The sequence below is a fragment of the Strix uralensis genome, chromosome 18 (assembly GCF_047716275.1).
Source record: "Strix uralensis isolate ZFMK-TIS-50842 chromosome 18, bStrUra1, whole genome shotgun sequence".
Taxonomy (NCBI): Eukaryota; Metazoa; Chordata; class Aves; order Strigiformes; family Strigidae; genus Strix; species Strix uralensis.
Window position 1 is genome coordinate 8107501 of NC_133989.1, and position 23123 is coordinate 8130623.

General features: G+C 40.8%; 1 protein-coding gene across 4 annotated transcripts in view; it reads right to left on the minus strand.

Moving 5' to 3' along the window:
* The window catches only part of TSHZ2 (teashirt zinc finger homeobox 2), a 233514-nt gene extending 216894 nt beyond the window's left edge, over positions 1-16620 (minus strand). For all 4 annotated transcript variants that reach the window (XM_074888191.1, XM_074888188.1, XM_074888189.1 and 1 more), the window contains exon 1: positions 15861-16620. In XM_074888191.1, the coding sequence (XP_074744292.1) occupies positions 15861-15900 (40 nt within the window). In that variant the 5' untranslated portion in view covers positions 15901-16620. The remainder of the gene's footprint in view (positions 1-15860) is intronic.
* Between the last annotated feature and the right edge of the window lie 6503 nt (positions 16621-23123).

Sequence of the window (23123 nt, forward strand, 5' to 3'; positions counted from 1 at the left end):
ACATGTTTCTAAAATTACCGTGACCACTCACACTGACGGGATGACAGTGCATGCTGGCAGCACCATGGTGCCCCAGTGCAGCACATTGTCTCCATGTGTGCATGCAGATCGTGATAACCACGTGCACAGATACAGCAAATCAACAGCAGGAGTTTTTTTCCCCTTAGCACGGACTTCGGGCCTCTGCTTTTGAAAAACTGCTCACTTATGTCTTACGATGCATTTTTACCTAATTGGCAAAGAGAGGAGTAATTAAATTTAACAGAAACCAGGGCTTCCAAATGAAGATATAATTTTTGAAGCCACAATTTCTATTACTTTTTATTGCCTTTACCTATGTTTTATATGGCAAAGGGTCACAGAACAGATGCAGCTGCTAAACTGGGTGGTTTATTAAATGAAGTCAGCTTCTGCAGAGAAAAGCAGAAGGAAGTTAGAGGACATGAGTGAATTCACTTTAGAAGCCAAATGAAGTTTTGAGTCACTGATGACTCAGGTAAAACTCCAATTTAATACAACACCTCTAAAATATAACCTCTTCTAGATAAGGCAACAATAATCAACTAGCCAAAAACACTCAAAAGAGAAAGGGGAAATTCTGAGTAAGAGTACAAAACCGAATCATTATTCTAATAATGTTTTTGTTATTATTTTCGCAGATGAATCTGAAAGCTCTTAGGACTCAATTAAGTTACCACAGCCAATAAAGACAAAAAGCAAAATCAGGGCAGATACTTTTGGCCTAGACACCATGGTGATGGGCACATTATAAATGAGCTAGATTAGATAGATGAACTAGACAGACACATCTAACTGTCCTCCAGTGCACTCATTTGTTTGACAGCCTGGAAAATGCCAACATTCCTGGGATTAAATGAAAATAGAAAATTGCATTTTCTCTTTAAAGTATACACAGAACTTTGCTATGTCAGTTTCTCTTTGTTAAAATAAACCAGGGCCCAACCACCTCCTCTCAGAGACACCCAAAGCACAGTAAGGTGAATGAAATGGTAACCAAGACACAACTAACTGAAAGCCCTTATGTTGTTACCCTTTTACCCCAGGATATTAGTGGAGTGATATGACCCACACACACTTTGATACATTAATTTCTCCTGAGCTCAACACCACCAAAAATGCTAAATTGCCCATCTTGCATTGCTGTCTTGCTATCATATTTCTTTCTTCATGACTTCCAGCTACTTTACCTTTATGAGCTGGTCAAATAATTTTCGTTCTGTGGTGCCTTTTCCCCCTGCTTTGTTCTTCAAGAAAGTAAAAGTAAACAAATATCTTGGATATCAAAAACAAGAACAACAATAAGTGGAATGATTCTCCCCAGAGGTTTCTGATCCAGATTGCAGACATATTGGTGTGGCTTTTGCTTCAGCTCACAGAAAAACACATGCAGACACAATGACACACGGTTAGCACTTGTGTTCACATTCAACAGCTCCATATTTTTTCCTAGCGCCAGGACGTGTGCACAAGTACAGAGCTAGATTTGGCAGGATGCAATTTGGCAATCTCAGAGCCAGATCCTGCTCTTGCCCACTGCAGCTTTGACAGAAGTGCCGGCTGCAGCCCGGGGAGCTGTGCAACATCCCGGTGGTGTCGGGGAGAACAGAATCCAGCTCCTTGTGACAGTTTTCCCCACACAACATCACAATCAGCCAAACACATTTGTAATCTACTGCAGCTGGTGTTTCTATAATTGATAGAGATATAAAAGCCCTTTTTGCTAAAGTTGTACTTTTGTATTTTTTTTTTTCTTGGGGGAGTTGTGAGAAAGCAGCTACAAAAAGCAAGCTTTAAATCTCAGATAATGTAGCTCCCTTTAGAATCCCAAGCTTAAAGCAAGTAGTTACGAGTTTTAGCAATGCAAAAAAACGGAGCTAAAAACAAACATTTATTTTACTTGACATAGCAAAACAGTGGATTAAAAAGTTAAATCAATGCGCCGTCTGAATGGTTCCTGCTGTAGCTGCAATTTCAAATGAAATAAGAATGTTATAAAAACTCGCGCACATTAGGCACATTTGGAAATGTCTCCTTGTAACTGTTCTTTAAGTGTTCTGTCTATGAGCACTAACAGGTCACTGCACAGGAAATGCAAAAATATGTTACATTTTAATCAGGGCATATAAAACACTGTCTAGAATGTTACATTGCCCTTGGGAATCTGTAGTAAGTAGGGGAACTTTTACAAAGTCCAGGTCACTCTCCCCATTACATCACTGTAAAAAAAAAATTATTAGGTTAAATTATATAGATGTCATGTATTAGAACTTCCCCAGTTGTAGGATGATGGCTAAGACATGCTTATTTCCTTGGAGAAACTCATAATCACTCCCTTGTTCCCTTGTATGTAGTTTGTATATTGAAAATAGTGTATTTTAACTGAATCAAAATGTTTCCAAACAATTATAACAAAAGAGGACAAATATAAAAATGAGACTGTTTGTATACTCGTTCTAACAACAAATTTCAGCACTTTAGCCTAACACACACACACACACACAAATTGAAAACCTGCCTGGCTATACCTTCAAGGTGATAAAAAACGAAAGAAGGGATTTTAGCAGAGATGTTTGGGAATGATTATGGTAAAATGCCCCTAATCCAAACAAGTGGAAACTCAGATGTTGATGGCATCATAACATAGCTCTGCCCCCTCCACAAACATTTCTCTGAATGATTTAAGTCTATTTAACCCACATCACAAGTTTATAAAATCTCTAATAAATTCACAGAAACAGCAAAAGAGTAATGCAAGGGTGACTGTTTTCTAGATTAACATTCCCAGGATTTTAGTTATTTAATGTACAAATTTTGGAGGTGACAAAAAACTGTACAATATCCTGAAGGCAACCTGCTCCATTCTCGCTGATCCCGGTTCAAGTTTTGTCCCTGATTTCCAGACAGAAATATTTGATTTCTGTGAAAAATCTCCCACAGGGCAGCAAATAAAATAAAATAAAAACCCCTGCCCCAAGTAAAACCAAAGTCGGAGCCGCAAGGGCCCAGCGCCTGCTGAAGTAAATGGCAGTTACTCACACAGCGACACAGGGATCAGCCCTTTGCAATTTGCATGTTGCGGCATGAGAAGAGATCTCAGACTAACAGGCCCTTTTTATCTAAACAGATATCTGTGGTTGAAACTCCTGGCATTAGTCTTTGTATTTTCTCTGAGCTGCTTGCTTTTGTACAACAGCCACTTAACTGACAGTAATTTCCACGCTTTGTTCCGGCCTACCTGTGCTCCCTCAGGCCCACGCCACCCCAGCCTGCTGACCAGGCAGCTCCTGCAGCTCAACACACTGACATCTCGCAACTGCCCTATATGTATATTATTATACATCCTATATGGCTTCCACAAACCTCTCAGTGTGCTGCCTGAACTCTTCCATACATCTGTTTAATTCTTGCCAGCCAAGGTGTGGCCCCAAGCCTTGCTGCCCGCGTCTCCTCCAGGCTCCTAGCAGAAAATTCGGATTTTCCTCATTTCAGTGGTGTTTCACACCAGCCTCGCGACTGCTCCTGAATTGCCTGCACAATGCCTCCGGGACAGGACGTCGCCACTGCCATTTAACAGATGAGGGGGCAAATTTTAAGCGAAGTTTTCTACTTTTTCCACACAGAAGAAGGTCCTCTGGGTCTGAGCGCCCACCTCAGAGGCTGGGCCCCTCCGCAGCCTGGAGGCTCCTCACGCTTTGCACTCCCACAGCAGCGGCCCTACAGATGGTACCTGTTTTCCCAGCTGAGGCAGATTAATTTCCTGCATACATCCATCCCCTGCCTGCCATGAAGCCAGGGCCCAGCCAGGCTTTTGAAAAAGCAAGCTGAGGAAGCTAGGAACTGCACATGTGGAACCACACTTATTTCCACCCAGGTCTTAATCTAGTCAGAAACTGTTGGATGCATTCACTGCAAAGAGCTAATGCTGAATATCATGCTCTACACTGACCAGGCAATAGAGTAAAGTATACATTTTTACCACCAGTTTCTACAGATATTTGATAATTTTACACTCTCTGCTCCTGTCCTTACCCATGGTCTGCTTCCTAAATTTCCCCGCTTCCCATCTCAGGGCCAATACAGACCATTTCCTCATTCTCCTTTGACTACTCAGACCCATCACTGCCCCTGCAGCAGGGAAAGCAATTGTCCTACTTATCCTCAGCTAAAACATATTTTAAGGGAATGTAATTGAAAAAGAGAAACTGAGAACAGAGCATGCGTGGTGGAGATGGCACGTCGGAGAATGCTGTGTCACCTTCTAAAAATTCTTTGGCAACAGCAACTTTTAGACTTCATAAGTCAGACAAATTTGGGTGGATTTTCTCAGCGAAAGCAGAAGATATCTCTGAAAAATGTTCACGTCACTGCCAGAAAGCACAGTGGTCCCACAGCTTTGAAATAAACCCTGATGTACGTCTCTTAATTTTTTGCCAAATAACATCCTACCGTAAATTACAGGAAGAACATTTTAAGGAAACACAGATTTTGATAATGGAAATGGTTGCTCTGAGCAGCTCAGAACTGGAAACATTAGAACCAGTAGAAATCAAACCTCTCAATAGAAAACCCCGAACAATCTGGACTATAGGAACTGTTGAGCTCATTATACAGATGTTATTGTTGCCATGCCTGGGCTATGCAGGACTCTAGCATCCATACAACACGGCTCTTAAGGCCTCTGCTGGTTTTCTGTTCTTTTCAAGATCTTCCCTGGTTTTCCCCCCTTTTCGTTATCACATAGCTGAACTTTTACCACATTAAAGGGCTGCCAGGCAGGTGAAGGCGCTGAGCCCTGAGCAGCACTGTTGGTGACTTGTTCTGCCCCATCCACAGCATGTTGCCTCTCCAGTTCAAACAATCCATCCAGCTAGAGGGATCATCAGACAAAACCAACAAAATAAATCTATAATTCCGAACACAGAAAAGGTTGATGACTTGCTCTGTGTTATTTGAGCTGTTTTTTTCTCATGCACAAGTAAAACAATAACCAGCCGAAGCTACAAAACTCAGGTCTGAGTCCCTGATTGTGAGAGGGGCCCTTGGCTGTAAATTTCAGCACAGACTTAAAAACTGATAGAAACTCCTCTTTAATCATCAAGTATTCAGCTGCTGATTACTGATACATGCTTTAATGATGTGTCCTTAAATTCTGGTCTAGTTTTAAAAATGCAATTTCTTCAAATTCAATACAAAATCCAGGACTGTGCAATGGGGCCCCGTAATTTTGTTCAAGTGCTTTTTCAGTTATCAGGTATGTTTGAAATACAAAATTTAAGGAGTTTGCTATGTCAGGTGACATTTTGTTAGCTTTTGACAAGAGAAAATATTTAATACCCTAATTTTTTTCCTGCTCTGAATATTAGTTTAATTGTCACAAATAATTAAACGCTTATGAGTAAAAGACATCTTCAGACATTTTGACAATACATATTAAGAGACGCTTTAAGGGAAATCTGCACAGATCGGCTTTTATTTGTTATGCTAAACGATGATGCATCCTGATTGCATTTGTTCCTTATTTGTGTGTGCAACAGGAGACGTACTGTGAATGATCTGTAAGGAATAAAATGACAGTATTTGACAGGCTAGGAAATGTCTGGGCAAGGATACAGCATAAGGAACCCTAAAAGGGCATTGTTTATGAAGGGGCAATGGGATAGAGGCACTCCCTTCAATCTAAGGCAATGAAAGGCACCAACAACTAAATTACAGTTAATAACAGTAAGAAATAAACATAAATTACATATACAAGGCTCAAGCTCAAGGACTTTGGACCACTAAAAATATATATTATTGTATCAATTATCAAACAGAGACAAATTCCCATCCTGGGAATTTGCATACGAACTCTAATAACCCACTATTCAGAAATAGAGGCAAGCATTAATTTCCACATGAAAAGGAGCCATGGGAGAGCTTCCCAAGTCCCCAGCTCCAGAGAAGAAAGCCCTACCTGGTGATTCAGCACCGAACGATCTGGCCTCTGTTCGAGAGGGTAGCAGGTGGTCTCCCAGGTATGGCAGATTAGCCCCATATTACCTAAGATTTATTCTGAGTTCCTGTCAATATAATGGCTGAAACGACCATTCCTGAAAGGTAATATGGTGTGAAAATAAACATAAACAATCCTTAATGAATCCATTGGCTATTACTTGCATCATATTTCTTCTATAGGTAATACATACATCCCCACTTTAGAAAAACAACACTGCCCTTGATCGAGGTTTAACAATTCCAGTTTACACAAGAGAGGGAACTGAGGAAGGTCCATGGGAACTGCTTGGTGCTAAAAGCTTTTGAAAATTCAGGTTTCTCTTTAGATGCCCATGTAAGGATTTAGACCCTTAACATTAGAAGCTGACTTACAAAAATCAGAGCCTCAAACTCTATTACCAGAGATTTCCAACTGCCTCTGGCAGTCTGGGTGGAGGAAAAATGTGTATGTCCTGTTTAGTTGCAATTAGACCAGGTTTTTCTTATTTCTTGGGGCAATGCATTATACACTGTCAGAAGTATGAAGCTAGATCCCAGGTCTGACAAAGAAATGTAGAACAGTATATAGGGGGAAAAGTAACCGTAACCAAATTCTGTGGTCCTGAAACTTATCACTGACCAAAAATGCATCTGAGGATAATTTAGGGATAGTAAAAGACTTAAATTATTCTGCCTAAAACTATTGCCTAGTAAAGCTCCCTCGGCTTGTTAATAGAGTTAACAGAGCTCTGCTTTCTCTGAGTCCTCCCACTTTTGGGAGCTCCTGGACACCAGCAAAGTGCTGCCTCCTCCACCATGGGGAGTTGCATGGAAGGGATGAAACTGCTTTTCCAGCTCCTCTCCACGGCCACTTCCCTGGTGCCCCAGCTGGGCTGCTCCCTCTTCTCACCCCAGCAGCAGGCATGTGGATGCCTTCAGCCTCCAGCCCAGCTTTCACTCCTGGAAGTGCGCCGACGATAGAAATGTGATCTAGTACCTAGAGCAGGGAATTAGGAGCAAATGCTGTTTGACCTTGAGCAAATCAGCTAATACCTCCTGGCTTCAATTTGCCTTTCTGTAAAATGGGGAAAAAATGTTCTACTTCACCAGGGTTATTCTGAGGAGTACATAGCATTAGTAAGAAATCCTTGGAAGAAAGGTGCTAAGTGTGAAGAAATATTACTCCGTTTCCTAACAAAGCACACATATATGAGCAGGAACCATGCAGCTAATCAAAAGCACTAGAAAGCTTTTAATTTTTTTTAGGATTTAATGCTACAGATGATCAATATAACTACTTAGCTTCCTTCTCCTTTCACATGCTAATTTAATGCTACTTGTACTGGGCTTATAAATGTTATGACATGGCTGAAAAACACATAAAAAAATTAATTTTGGTAGACCAATATACCAGCTAGCATAAGGTTATGTTTCTTCAATACAAAATTGTACATCGTGAAAAGATCCAGCTTTTTTCCGTGAAGTCCACTCACGCTGCAGGAAGTAAATGAATTCTTCCTATACATACAAAGAAAATTGCAGGCCTTATGAATTGTGGTGGTGATTCCCAGTGTAATTCACACAAAATTATTTATATATGGAAAATTCAGAGTAAAATCTTTCTACCAAAAAAAAATTCCTTCTGTCCAAGTGGAGGGTGAGTGATAGAAACAGGCTTGTTGTCTGCACATACCAAACTGCACCAATGTGCAGATTTTCATTCCAATCTCCTCTAAGCAGAGTTTCACTAGAAAAAATCTTTGCTATCAAGGTATTCCAGAGAATTTAATTATTTTCATTAAAAACAAGAACCATGTGCTGCTCCTATTTCAATAGAAATTCTGCACTGACTCCACATAAACAGACCAAATATCACTTCAGCAAAGTTGCTTTGGGAATATGTAACAGCATTTTTTAAGTTATGAAAGCAATATTGAATGAGATTTACTACAATTTAAGATAAGTGGGTCTTAATTTTATATGAACAGAGAGACTTAAAAAGCAACCAGAAAGAGTTCTGATTATATTGTGCTGGAATATTAGGCCTTGTGCAAAATTGCCCCTTTTCTCTTTTATATGCATAAAAACAAGCACAACAGGCTTTTCAATTAAATGAGTCTTTTGAGAGAGATGCCGGAAGAGCCAGAAAGCCCCTTAAAACTTTATTGCTTTTTATCTTTGTCAGGTAGGGATGTGTATTAAAAATGGCCTGTTCTTCCCAGTACACAGTCCTTCCTGCAAGTTTTTTCTTCTTGTTTGACCTACCAATTTTAAGGGTTTCCTAAAATGGGAATGGAAGGGTTGATCTGGATTACTTTTCCCCATACACTCAGTAGTTTTGCTTTTCTATAGCCATCTAGAGCCAAGGATGCTTCCCATAGTCTCTTTAGCATCGTGAGTAACTTTAATGAGCCTCAGTATCATTAGACGATAGCAGTTTACCAAACACAGGGAGAAAAGACACAGAAAGGAATAAGATATAGCTATAATAGAAACAAGCCATGGAGATGAAAGAAAGAAGTCAGCATCTCATTTGCTTTAGTACAATAAAAATACAGCATTAATGTTGCTAGTTGTAAATTTTTTTTCAATAATGTTGAGCCTGATTATATCTGAAAAAAAGGTAGGCTGTGCATTCCTCATAGGTCTTGCAAGTGTTTAGACTTTAAAGAACAGTTACTGGCTATTAACTTTCTAGATTTAATTGCCACTAAAAACATTCTGCACAAAACTTCAATTGAAAGCCACTCCTCGAGAACCGATGGTCTGATCTCTCAAAACTGCTTTGTTTATAGCAATACAAATTCAGAGCTACTATTCACGTAACTCCACTCCATCATTATGCTATGTATTTTGTTTACTGGTATTATGTGTGTGTGTATAATTATATATACAGACACATACACCAGTTCATCATCAGAATCAGACAAAAGCAATATTGCCAATCTTGTTTATTCAAAAATCACAAAGTACAACCTAAAAAATCATGAGACTAGCTGAAAATTATGAGATGTTAAAACCAGTCACTTTGAGGATCATCACATTTTTCTCTTGGCATAAGAACTTCTAGGCTGCATGTTTTCAAGGTCTTTAGTTCTCCATAGCAAGGAGTTTAAAATAAATTTTCCTTTTAAAATGCATATTGGGCATTTGCATAATCACCAGACTCCAGGAGCTGGAGGTTTACAGAAAATAAACACTAACAAAAGATGTTCGGTGGACACAACTCCTAACATCACATGAGTTTTAACATTTGGCCAAATATTTGTGGAATAATCAAAAACTGCTCTAAACAACTGAGCTTTCCAGTTCTGTCAATAAGAACGGTGCATCCCTCTCCCAGGCAGGCGCTCGTCTCTCCTTTTTGCAGGTATGTATGTGTGCATACCTGAAGAGGATCTGTTTCCAATACATTTAAGACTGTTTGTTCTATTTAACTGTGGAATTGTACCAATACCTGGGACCATCAGGCACTGCACGTTATAAACTATGTATTTTTCACAATCGAACCCTGTCATTTTGAAGCTATTGTTGTGACTTTCTCTTTCCTAAGGCAAAGGGGGAAAACATTTCTTTTAGGGAAACAAAGATTCTCTTCATTTTTCTAAATGAAACACTTAATGCAACACTTAGATCATAAGACCAGTTTTTCCACTTCTTTTTGCCTGAAAAGCCTCACAAGGTAACGGATGAAAAGCCAGCAACAGTTAAAGAGGGATGTGTAAATCTAATGGGAAACAGTGTGCTTCTATGATGCGTTTCTCCTTGAAACCTTAAAAAATACACGGTTCGCTGTCAAGGTATTTCTGAGTTGCAGAAGCCGTTATTATAACATGGTAAAAAAGACTCGGTGCCAAGATCCAACAGCCTCCAGTGAGAGCTCACCTTAATGAGAAAGAACTGATTTTAGTCCCTAAAACTACACAGAACTTTTAGGCTTCCGATCTGCAAAAGCGTCTTCATGCATTTACTTGAGAGCTGCTGCTCATGTGCACAACAGTGCACAACGTTAACACTGCACATTAAAAAAGGGTTCTTTAAAAGATCGTATCATCTACCGGTACCAAGAAACAGTGTTCGATAATTAACACAGAGAGTGGAAACATACTTGAGAAGTGAAGTTAGCCGAACAAGCAAAATATCTCAGTCATACAGACTTTAGAAAAGAATAGCATCCAACCATTAGTAACACAAGCTACAAGCAGAACTCTTCCTAGATTTAAAGCTTAATGGTAGAATCTGGTCCCTTTTCAGAGGCAAAACATTACTACAGAAACATGTATATTTAATTTTGTAGCTAAACGGCCCAGTCTTACATAGACAGTCTTTAAACAGGCCAGTTACCCATTGAAGCAAAGTGCTGAGTAAGAGCTGCAGAACTGGACCCACTCTCATGTAAATTATTGTAATTAAATAGGTAATGAAAAATCACTGCTCTTGCACAAATGAAATGTAAGACTTCAGCTGAGAGTGTAATGTGTTTCCAATTGACTCCTGTATCAGATTCAGAGACAGATGAAAATGTCTCTCTGCTTGCATGAGCACGCTTTAGAGGTAAAACTTCACAAATATTTTCATTTTGCAGAGAAGAGGGAAAACCAAAGGCTTACTCTAGCAGTAAAGTCAGTAGGATCCCCCTTTTTTAAGGCATAATATGGTATGCATATGTCTCAACCCGAGAGGCATCAAATGTATTTTGAATAATTTTACTTCGCATTTGATAATAATACGTCATCCAGTAGAAGAACCAGGCCTTATTCTCCCCTCCACTAGCTGACATGATATTTTTTTTACATTTGAGCTCTTAAGATCTGCACAATAGCTTAACACAATAAGTGTTTAGCCTCTGGTTCCAACTGTAATTGATAGAGTACAGTTCCATTCCCTCTGCTGCTGCTAAGTTGGGAATTGCAGCCACAGCAACTGACAGCTTTTTTTTTTCCGCGAGTCTGGAGTTGCTCTCTGGGAGTGATGTCCTCATCGGGATGGGAAGTAAAATGACGGGAGAAAGGCTCACCCTGGCCCTGTGCTACGGAGGAACTCCAGGGACCTCTTCTAGGGGAAACAGTTACTTGAGGTGGGTGCTACTAATGAGAGCAAAAATCAGGAGGAGAATGCTCCGGGAGGAAATACCAAAATCCTGCCGTTTTGAAGAAAATGGGCTTTTCAATTAGAGAGCACAGAAAAGGGAGAGAATTTATGGAAAAGAATTTCTGACAATGAACATGTTTTTAAAAGTGTTATAAAATTGTGTCATTTACTGATGGAAATATCTTTTATTTCACAGTCACAGGGGCTGAACTCTTGGTGAGTCCCACTCTTCATATAGTGATAATATACTGTGCTTTGATATATGAGAGTAAAATTGAAATAAGGAAACAGTAACTAAACTGAACGTGATTTCAAATTGTCCCATTCAGGCCTGAGTTTTGACATGGGAAAAAATTACATAGCAGCTTTGGGCTTAGTAGCCGATTCCAGAATTTAACGCAGATGGCGACTAATTTTGGTGCCTCTTTAGTTGCAAAAGTACCTATTTTGGAATATATTTAATTAACCAGGATTTAAAGGCTCCTCTTGTTTGTGAACACCTTGGCTTTTTTGTCATCTGTCAGCATCGTGATGTGCACAGTAACTGAAAGGTTCTGAGGCATGAGCTGTTTAGGTGGTTTTGATGTGCACTTGCTTTTCTGGAGGATGTTTAAACAAAGCAGTGCTGCCATTTCTACAGTTTCATTCAGTACTGCTTGCTTGAACCTGCTTCTATTGCCCCTATAATAAAGGATACAAAAAATACTCGAAAAGCCACAATGCTCTTGGCTATTAATACATGTATATATCGCTTCCTTTCATCACAGAAATATACATACTGGACCGAGCTGGTCATTTACGCTGCTCTCTGCAGAATTTCACTTTCTAAATATGTTTCTGTTTTAAATAACCTTTTACTACTAAGGTGCAAACTGCTGCTTTAAAGTACCGACTGCTAACCGTCTTCTGTTTACTGCTCTATGAGGACTCTTCCAAAAACAAAACTGTGTTATTCTACAGCTCCAATAAACAAAATAAATGCGACTGATATCTGTTTCTGCTGTACTTTTCCCAAGCTTTGGTTCTTAGCCTACTGGAGCTGAGAGAGAAAGAAAAGAAGAAATACAAAATTGCAGTCGGAAAAGGCGTAAAGTCCAGATTCCTCTTTGCAGGCTTTAAAAAAGCAAACTAGCAATTCATGATCACAAAATAAAATATGCACATTTAAACAAGCTGCAGGGGAAAGGAGAGTTTAATCCAGTGAAATTGTGTTTGAAAGCTATTTCATACCCCTAGGAATAAAAACTGAATAGCAATTCTGCTTTGCTCCCACCCTTCTTCCACCCTTCTGTTAATATATTACCATTTGTTATGGAATCGTTACAAGACTTCTACCCCAGAGGTGGCTGCATTTCATTGAAGAATGAAGTACTTTCTGGGCCTGAGTCTCTTCTTACTCGCAGGAGCAGACAGTACTCATTGCAACTGCACTGATGCTGCTAGTAAAGCTATTTTTGATTTGCACCTGAGCAAGAGAAGAATTAGGCCCATAGTTTGTAAAGCCCTTTCTGATTCACTTGGGTGAAAGCTACAACACAAATGGGTTGTTTATTGTAAACAGAAGTATGATACTAAAGCAGGCACCGATACAAAGAGCTGTAACTATCTGCTTCAAGAATTATCGAAATGGAAATGTCGAGCTCAAAAAGGAATGACGATTCAAAAAAGATTCGGCCCTGGAAAGATCAAAATGCATTTGACATAGTTTCAGTGTTGATGTGAAATAAAGTGTCTTTAAAAGTGTAATCTGAGATCAAAAATCCCCATCATCAAACATAAATAGTGCCCCATTTATCCAATTACACTACCTTGTTTCATTACAATGGTCTGTAATATATTTCTTAGGAATACAAGGCTTAAAATTAATAATAGAAAAGGACAAAATTGCCATGTATATTTCTCTAGATAGATTTTCATCTAGCAGCAGGACTTCACTTCTGATTCACTCGCTGGTTCTCTCTAACCTTTACATTATTCATTAATCAAACTAGAAACCTGCTTTCAAAGTCAGTGCATGGTAGTAATTATTTACAGTTGTGCATAGTATTTAATTTTAAGCAATGACAAAAGCAGGCATGTCCAGAATCATAACGCTTATCATTTTTCTTCTGTTGGAGGTGAACTATCTAAAGAAGCTAAAAGTTGCAAACTTCTCTTCAATATCTCTGCTGCCATCAAGACAAAATGCAGTGCAACTGATACCTTTGAACTTGTACAACGAAAAATAAATAAAAGTGAAAATTAAGTAATATATAATGTATTAACTCCTTTAAATAAAAGGAATAAGGAGCTTTGCTATCAGCCTTGATGAGAGATTCATTTCTTATTGCACAGTCTGTCTACTGTCACTTTGAGGTATTTTTCACCATACAAACCAGAACCTCAGTGCTATCCCTGAAAATGAAAGTCAGTTTGAAGAACTATACACAACAGGCACGTCTGCTGTTTGAAACCCCCCCTACCCCCCACAAGCACACAAATACAACTTCAAAGCAGGAGAACTATTGCAAATGTATAAACCTACTCCAAATCAGTTATGCTGGATGAAACTGGACTGCATTTGCAGCATTTTGCTCACCTGAAACAACATTGATCTGAGGACAAATATAATCAAAGAAATGCACCACTGAAGAGCAATGAACATTTTACAATAAGGAAGGAAAGATGTAATTGTGGTCATTCAAATTTCTCCCTAATCATTAAGATTCTCAAAAACACTGTAGCATTCTAAATGAAAGCATATCTTACTGTATTCTCAGCAGGGAAATCCCGGGAAACAACAGCAATGGGCTTTGCTCGCAAAAATTTACTTACCCTGGAGCCTATGTTTCTAAAAAAGAACAGGGTGTCCCTTCTACAAAAAGATACTACACACACTCCAAGTGAAAATTCTACTTTGAAAAGAAAATAAAATGAAGCCTCATACTCCTGACAGAGAGAAAAAAGGAGCAATTCTAGCACTGTCACTGTGATGATCAGCATCCATGAAAAGATAGCTATTTATCCTGCAAGTTGAAAATGTTAATGTCTTATTCAGATATAACCCCTTTGTGAATAAAACAGTAATAGCAACTCATCAGAGAGTTCTTACAAATAGGTGTATATATATATATATATATGCATTTCTAGCTTAACTATTATTTATGGTTAAAGGGCATCTTTGCTTGCCAGGAATCATACTGGCAACCTGAATAGGTACACTCATTGGTCACGTCCCAAAAGACTCTGCCTGCATACCATTGTCCTACACCTATATGAATCCAGCAGAATTTGTAAGTTTATAAAAGTTATGCATGTCCCAGTTTCTCTGAAATAACATTTACCTTTGAATGAATCCCAAGCACTACTTTTCAAAGTTTATTCAAGTATGCCACTAAACTTGCCCATACATTTTGTCCCACATATGTTACACCTAGAAAATATTCAGAAGGGGGAGGAAAAATAGTAAACCGTTTTTAAACTAAAACCATAAAATATTAGTTTTCTTTAAAGAACTAATCTGATGAAGGACACAAAGAAAAAAAGAAGGGAAAAAACCCGCCTACATTAAAAGCCAAACAAGATAATAATTGTGCATGTCTGGCTAAGAGAATCTAGAGGGCAAGCCTTACGTCATTGGCACTTGGGTTACCATGGTGAGTGATTTATTGATATATATCAAGAATGAATAGATCAAAGGCAGCAAGATGACAGGTGATCAATCAAATGTCAAATCAAAGCTGGCAATCAACTGGAAAGCTGATTTTTCAGTGGGTGGGTCTGGCAGAAGAAAAATGAACTTCCATATTGCGCTTCCCAGAAACAAAACCCCACCACACTATTAAAAAAAAATAAAAAGCAATTAAGCAGCCTGAAAGAAAACTCTTTGAAAAGATTTACTATACAGGCCCACTCATCTGTTTCTTTTTCTTGGCCCCCAAAAGAAAAAGAACACCCTACAAATGACAAAACAAAACACTTCCAAAGTTGCAAACTATTTTCTTCTTTTAAAAAAAAATGAAAAATTGCAAAACCACTTGGCATGTGCAAAGATATAAACTCAGCTACAAAACAAAAGAGGGATTTGATTTGAAAATGTGGATTGTCTTCTAACAGTCAGAACGTTTCATTTTATTTCCTGTTGCAATTTTCACCACTGATGATCAAAGGCTGAACTTCCCCACCGGGTTCATCAGCAGAGACAGTCCCTGTACTATTTCAGGCATACACAACGCGCACACACACACACACACACACACCCGGCCAGCATTGCCACCAGAAACACGGCGAAATAAAAGATTAAACACACCGACCCACTTCGCGAAACACACGGTTTAAAAACAAAAACCACCAGGAGGGGGAAAGAAAATCAGAAAGGAAAGGGGAAAAAAAAAAAAAAAAAAAAAAAAGACTAAAGCGGGAAGCAAATGGGAGGCTGCTTTCGGTTCGGTAAGGGAAAGGGGCCGGGGGAGAAGGGGAGCCGAGTGGAAGAAAGTTGGGGGGAAAAGTTTAGCCAGGGCAGGATGGGAGCTCGGAGCAGGAGGCAGCGGGGACCGAGCGCGGTGGGAGCGGCGGGAGGGTGGAAGGGGACAGCCCATGTCAGAGTAAAGATCTTGGCAATAAGGAATGAAACTGGCTCCATAGAGTTACGAAGGGAAAGGGAGGGGGAGGGGGGATAAATAAATAAAGATCCAGCCCGGAAAAGCAAGGGTGACCCTAAATAATAATAAAGATGGGGGGTAGGATTGGAAGGAGTGGAGAGACAGAGGCTGTGTAAGTGGATGGCTTCTCCTTACCTGCAGCCCGTTTGGGTGCTTGCTGTTTCCTCCTTGGCATCGCTCTACTTTCTCCAATCTCACTTCTGTCCCCAGATCCGAGAGCCCTGAGACGCTCCTGAGTCGTGTTTCTCTGCCTCTGCCTCTGAGCTGCTTTCCCCAACACCCCCCTCAAGCCTCCCCTGCCCCCCTCCTTTCCACTTCACTGATAGGAACCTGTTTGGTTTTTATTTTATTTTAGAGATCTAGGTTTCTTTCTTTCTCGCTCTTTTTTTTTTTTTTTGTTGGCTTTTTTTTTTTTTTTTTTTTTTTAACTGTTGCAACACTTGCTTTGCTTTGATTCAAACATCCAAGCTCAGGAGCAAATGAAAGGCGCCCACAGTGCCAGAGAATGGTAATAAATAAATAACAAAATAGATATGTATATATTAAAAAGGCAGCTCTGGAAAGACTGTGGGGCTGGCTGCTTCCTCCCTTTCCTCTCCTCTCCTCCTCCTCCTCGCAGAGCTGTATGGCGGAGCGGTGCCCGGGTGTGCGTGGTGTGTGTGTGCGTGCGTGTGTGTGCGCGGAGCGCTGCAGGTTCCGTGCTGTCAGATGCCAGGCAGTGAGTGATATGGGAGAGGACAGGGCGGCTTTGGGTGGAAGGAAATCTGGTATTCACACACACACACACACACACGCACACACACGCACGCACACACACACACACACACACACACACACTCGCACAGGCACACACGCACACACACGCGCGCGCGCACACACACACACACACACACACACACACAGGCAGGGCGAGGCGATGCCAGCAAACATCGATCCACTGAGCAAACTGAACATTAACAAACTCCTCCTCCGCGACCCGGTGACAGGATGAGCCGCGCTCCGCGCAGACGGGCGGCGGAGCCCTTTATTAAAGGGACAGGGCCCCCCGCCACCACCCGCCGGCACGACCCCACGCGCGACCGACACCCCCCCCACCCGAGACCACCCCGCGCCCCCCCTCCCCTCCCCGCCACGCGAGACCCCGCCGAGCCCGGCTCCCTCGGGAGGGCGCTGCGCGACGGGGCGGCCCCGCGGGCGGGGGGAGCTCGGACGGGGCGGCCGCGCCCCGCGCCCTGCCTCACCCCGGAGGGCAGGTAGACGGGCGTTTTCACTAGAATAACGGGGATTTCGGGCAATAGCGCTGGCTGCGGGGGGCCGCGGCCGTCGCTCCCGCCGTTTTGCCGCACTAGCGGCTGGTGGGCGCCCGCGGCTTCCTCGGGGTAGATGCCGGCGGAGAGCTGGGGGCTGGGGGAACCGGGGCCCTTCGTCTTCCACGATCCTACCCCTCACCCTGGCGGCTGTCCCCGTGGTGGGAGCAGCAAGGGGAATCCGCGTGGTGGGACGTAAACGCAAAGTTTGGTGAAGTTCGGGTGAAACCCAGGGCTTCATCTGAGGCCCTTTTGTGGGAGGGAAGCGCCGCACTACCAGCGCGCCCGGGAGCGCAGGGTTAGCGTGTCGGGCTCCAGCACCCTCTGCCCTCCTAATTCCCCCTGGCACCTGGAGTTGGGGGGAATCAGGTATCTCCATCAGGTGCTTCTGCACCCTCACAGCAAGCCAAATCTATGTCCCGTCCGACCACACAGCGTTTGTCACCCTTTCAGAGAGCCCAACGAACTGCCAGGCCGAGGAGGGGCAGGTGACACTGGAGCCTGGAAGAGTTTCGCTCCCCGAGGCACGTGGAGAACTTCCCCTGCTCCCTTCAGTCATTTCAGGATTTTTTGCACAGCTACTGTGGAACCCCCCCACCCTGAGGGTTTAAAAGTGCTTTGGGACTGAAAGGATGGGTTAATTTCTATATGTTCAGCTATAATCTGTATCATATAATTGTGTATATTGCATATAATTGATATATTTGTATCTCTTAAAGGTCGATTTTGCAATACTCTGCAGCCTAATGCCGGAGTTTGCTGTGGAACTGACTTCTTAGATACTTTTTTTTTCTGTTTTGGTATTTGTATCTTTCTAATGCAACTGTTGGGTTTAATAGGAATAATTTGCATCCCTCTAAAATCAGTCTGTTAGATCAGGCTCTGTTGTGAAGCACCAGCAAGAGCCGCTGTGTTATAGCCGGTGTCACCGGTGATCTGCAAACCGCAGTCCCGCAGCTCGGGCAGGGAATGAGTTTCTACGGGAAGACCCCTAAGTGACCTTTGTATTTAGCAGCCTAATACGAGGTTGTGTTTATGAAAGTGTCCACCTAACTGATTTCACTTAAATTATTTTATAGCCTTCCCTGTACGAACTCTAGCAATTTTTATAAGCAATTTGAAAGTATTTATTGGTGCAAGCAAATGCTTAGTTTGAAAGATAAAATGGGATAACACTACTATAAAATACTCATTTTTCCACTCTGCCTAGCATAACTCACTCAGAAGTGAACAGCTCTGCTTGAATCAGTTGGAATTGCACAGACCTCTTATACCTGTATGCAGCACGTGTAAAATCCTCTTGGTGCACACCAGGGGATTTCTGCTTTTTCTCCAGCTCAGGCAGGTGTAAACACAGGGCCAAGAGGGGCCAGAGCATCCGCAGCAGCGGGGCAATTATCCCGGCACTGTGATGGGAAGAAGTGACACACTATCTAATTTGTAAGTGCGGCACTGGACCTGGATCAGGAAGTTCAGGGGCAGGGTGGCAAACTAGGATTTTCTTTTCACATTTCATCCTGCCTTGATTTGTGATTTTGAACCCTTCAGCTTCTGCGTCTTGGTTCCCAAATCAGAAAAATGGAGACATTTCTAGTTGGTTTTATATTTCCTCTCCTCCCTGGCTGCACAGAAGGATAATGCACTTCTGTTTAGGATAGTTTGTTTATTATGAAGAATTGCATATTAAAGACTGTTTTAACACAGTGATGTCTTATTAACAGTTCTCCCAAACCATGGGACATGGCATAATGTGTTGGGACACTAGCAGACATCAGGGTGGGTGGGGTGGGGAGGGCAAATGACACTGTGCCCTCAGATTTTAACCTCTCCATCTGGGATCTGCTACTTTTGTGCAAGTTGAAAAGATACAAGCTCTAGATGTAAGCAAAGCAGCGGTTCAGTGTAGTCTGGGATCAGCAAGTAGTGGCTATTGTTCTCCAGAGTCGTGGCTTAAATCCAAATGCTACACACTGGGTATGGTATTTGTATCAGTGGCATTTTCAGTCTCAACATGCAAGATGAGAAAGTCACTGTTTTAAATGGTTACTCCTTTGGGAAGGGGAAATTGAGAAGATGGACTTCTGAGTAGAGCACTAGTGAGATGGCACCCTATCCCCGGTGATAAATGGGAGCATTAACAAGGCTTGGTCGAGAGGAACCCTACAGATTTATGGCTTCCTGTCTCCACCAGCAGATGCCATTATGGCTGACAGAACAGAATGCCTTTCAAGAGGGAACTGGGGTGGGATTATGAAGAAGGGGAAAAAAAGCAAGCAGAATCTGGTGACCATTTTTATCCACTGGTCAGAATTCGCTGATAGGTTTGAATAGAGCTGAAACTATACAGCATTTGTGTGCTCCCGGCTTCTGTTATTTATAACTAAGTTGGTGAAGGTCATTTAGCATCTCTTTTAGCACAGGAAGAACCCATAATATTTACTGAAAGCATTTTTGAACACTTGAAAATTAGAGATAATAAAATGAACAGATAGCACTGGAGGCTTCCTTGGCTTATCCAATGGAATAATCTTGATGGGTGCTTAATGTTTACTTTGGAAATGTAGCAAATGATTCTGAAGCTATATTGAATTTTATCTATTTTTATTACATTGCAGAATAATATTTCTCTTTCCTGACAAAATGTTATGACCAGTAATAGCAATGGCAGTTATGCATGTTCAAAAAAGAGTAATCAAATCTCATGCTTCAGGGCATGAGCTGAATTCCCCACTGGGATTCGGAAGGAATTTTCGCCCCCCAAATATAGCAATATACAATCAACTAGGTATGTTCTTAGAGGTTTTCCAATTTCTTGGTTAGGTGCGGATTACATGGAACAATAGTGTGATCTGGGATAGTGAAAATCCTCTATTGCTATAGCTCTGGGGTGGTTTTGGTCTGATTTTTCAAAATAATGTGTGTGATTTGTTGTCCATTGCAGTAAAGTTTACATTTTTGTGCACAATAAAGGGCCAAATATGCTTTGTGTACTTGACTTTGATAACAGTTCCCATCATGAGTAGTCACAATGAACCCGGCTGTGTTACTTGAAGTGTCTTATCTTACTCATTTTTGTTGTCTGTCTGTCTTTCTGTGGCTGCTATGCTGATAATTAAATGTGGGGTTTTTTTCTTCCCTTCTTTTATTTTTTTTCTCTAGAAGTTATTTATATGTAGGTACATAATTCATCTTGAATGAAATTCATCTCAGAGTTGATGACCCCCTTCACGCTTTGCCTACCACTTTTGAGAAAGAAAAAGTGGAAATTCTGACAAGTTCTACAAACAAAAAAAAAAAAAAGTTAGAAATTATTTGGGTTTGATAAATGAAAATTTTTCCATATGTAGTAATATTGTCAGCTAATGATATTATCAGATTCAGTGTTTACTTCCTTCTTATTCAAAATTACAGGAAAAAAATATTTTAAAAAAAATGGGATTACAATCATTTTGAACGAATCAACTTGACAGACAGACTGAAGATTTCTTACAGAAAACAGAGTGATGTGGTGCAGTTCTCTCTGCCCAGTGATAGGATTAACTATACTTGTTTCACTCTTGAGTGAATTGAGAAAATTTTCCTACTATTGAACACTTTTTGGAATCCTGTCTGTCTCTTTTTATGGTGTTCTCAGATGAAATGGAGAACAATTTATTTCCTTCCTCTTTCAGGCAATTTTTAATTTATTTGAAGACTTACTACATCTACTCACCAAACAACCCCAATTTCTTCAGTCATTCCTTGTAGGTCATGGTTTCTGGACCTGGCACTATTTTCATTGTTGTGTGGCTGGACAACATATGTTTCAAAGTGCAGCACCAAAAAGTGGATGCTGTATTGCATTTGAAATCTTCCCAGCATCAAGTGGGATTACTTCACATGTATAACACATGACACTCCTGTTTATATGTCCCAGTTTGACATATGCCCTTTTTGCAACAGCATGACACTGTTGACTCATGTACAGCTTCTGATTCACTGTAACCCCAGATGCTTTCTTGCAGAACTGCTTTGTAATCAGTTGTCCCCATCCTATATTTGAACAGCTGATTATGCATCAGTGACAACTTTGCACTGATTCATCTTGAATTGCATCCTATTTTTTCAGCCTGTTTCTGCAATTTGTCAAGATCATTCTGTATTACAATGCTATCTTCAAAGGCTGTTGCCGTTCCCCCTAGCTCGGTACCATCTGCAGATATCATGCAAAATATTTTCTGTTCCGTCTTCTAAGACATTAATAAAAGTAAGTATTGGATATTGCTGGGCCCAGGACCTGCTCCAGACATTATTCCAGCCTGACAACGGACCATGAAGGTATAATTTTGGAGTATGATTTTCTAACCTTTTCCAGCCCCCTGCAGTAACGTCATCTGGAGGATATCCCATAGCTCACTTATGTGAGCCTGTTATGTGAGACAGTGTAGAAGCTTACAGAAGTCAAGATGTGTGACTTCCCTGTCCACGAGGTCTGTCATACTGTCATGGGATGAGATTAGGTAGGTTTGATGGAATTTATCCTGAATAAATCCATGTCGTCTGTTCATCTCCAAAAACCTTATTCTAAATTCTTATGGGTAGTTTGATTATTTTGTTCCAGTATTTTTATATTGGTAAGATGACCCAATGGTCCCTTTCAACCCTTCCATCTTAAAGATAGCTGCTATGTTTGCACTAGTCTGAGTTCTCTGGAAACCATTGGTCCTCCACAGGTCTTCAGGGATGATCACTGGTAGATCTGAAATTCTTCTAAGATGAGTTTAATGGCCTGACCTTATCTAGTGCTTTCTAAGTGCTCTTGAAACTCTTCCTACTGTAGCCAGAGGTCTCACTATTCTGACACTGGTCTTGATTATTTTTGCAATCTGATCACAGCTGATTCCCGTAGCGAAGATGAAAGTAAAAAAGGCTTTCTGACGGTGATCTGTCAAAAGCTTTCTCTCTTTGCTGAGTGACAGATGTAATCTTTCCTAGGTCTTTTCCTGCATAGAGAAGGCACTTACCAAACACTTTCTTCTTATTATGTTCCTTTCTAGTTGTATCTCATTTTGTGACTTTCTCTTTATAATATTTCCCTGTGTGTTCATGGTCACTATAAAGAACTCTTTTCTTCACATTTTTCACATTTGGACAAATACTCATTTGTTTATAGACGATATGTTTGGGATTTTTTGTAGAAATATTCCTTGCCATGTTATACAACAGTCTTTTTCCCTACGAAGGGGTAGAACAGCAACACTGGGGCAAAATCCATTTTCCCCCTTTCAGGCATTTCTCTGCACACAGTTCAGTTACTCCAGTTTGGAGGGGTGGTAGGGAAGGTTAAATTGCATTTTATGAGATAAAATCCTGATATTGATAATAATTTATACTTTGAATAACAGCATGCAACATTTTCAGAGCCCCTTGCCTTCAATCTTCAGCTAAAGGATTCACCCTTTGGCTGCAAAAAAGGCATTTGAGTTTGAACTCCCATCTAACTGCAAAAAATAATCTTTTGTGGCCAAGTAACGAGAATTTAAAACAGTGCAATGGTTTGAACAGCTCTGGCTGCAGCTACCTTCGCCAGCCACATCTGTGGTTCATCTTCCATCACAATGTCATCAGCTAAAATATCCCATAAGATCTCATTCAGAACTATACATAAGGCTCACCATGCATTTTTTAACTATGACATCCTATTTCCAGAATTTATAATTCAGTCTTGCAAACCTACTGCAGACTGAAACAGCCTGGAAGCTCTCATTTTAGGAACTGAATTTTCCTTCTTTAAATCACAACAAATCTCCAGTTTAAAAAAAACAACAATAAACACTCCACTTTTTCTGAAATAAGCACAGCAACACTGTAATACCATCTCCCAATCAAACCAGCAAAAGCAGCTAATTGAATTAGTTTGATTTAAAAGTTGTTCATACTGCAATCCACAAACCTATTTTCTGCAGTGGATTTTGAGTTAAGTCCATAATCAGCAGGCACATTGGACTAGTGGATTTATTTTCTTTCCTAAAAAATAACAACATCTTTAGAATTTTTTAAAATCATAACAATTGGCTGGAACTGGGCAGGAAATGGACTGTAGTCTTCGAAG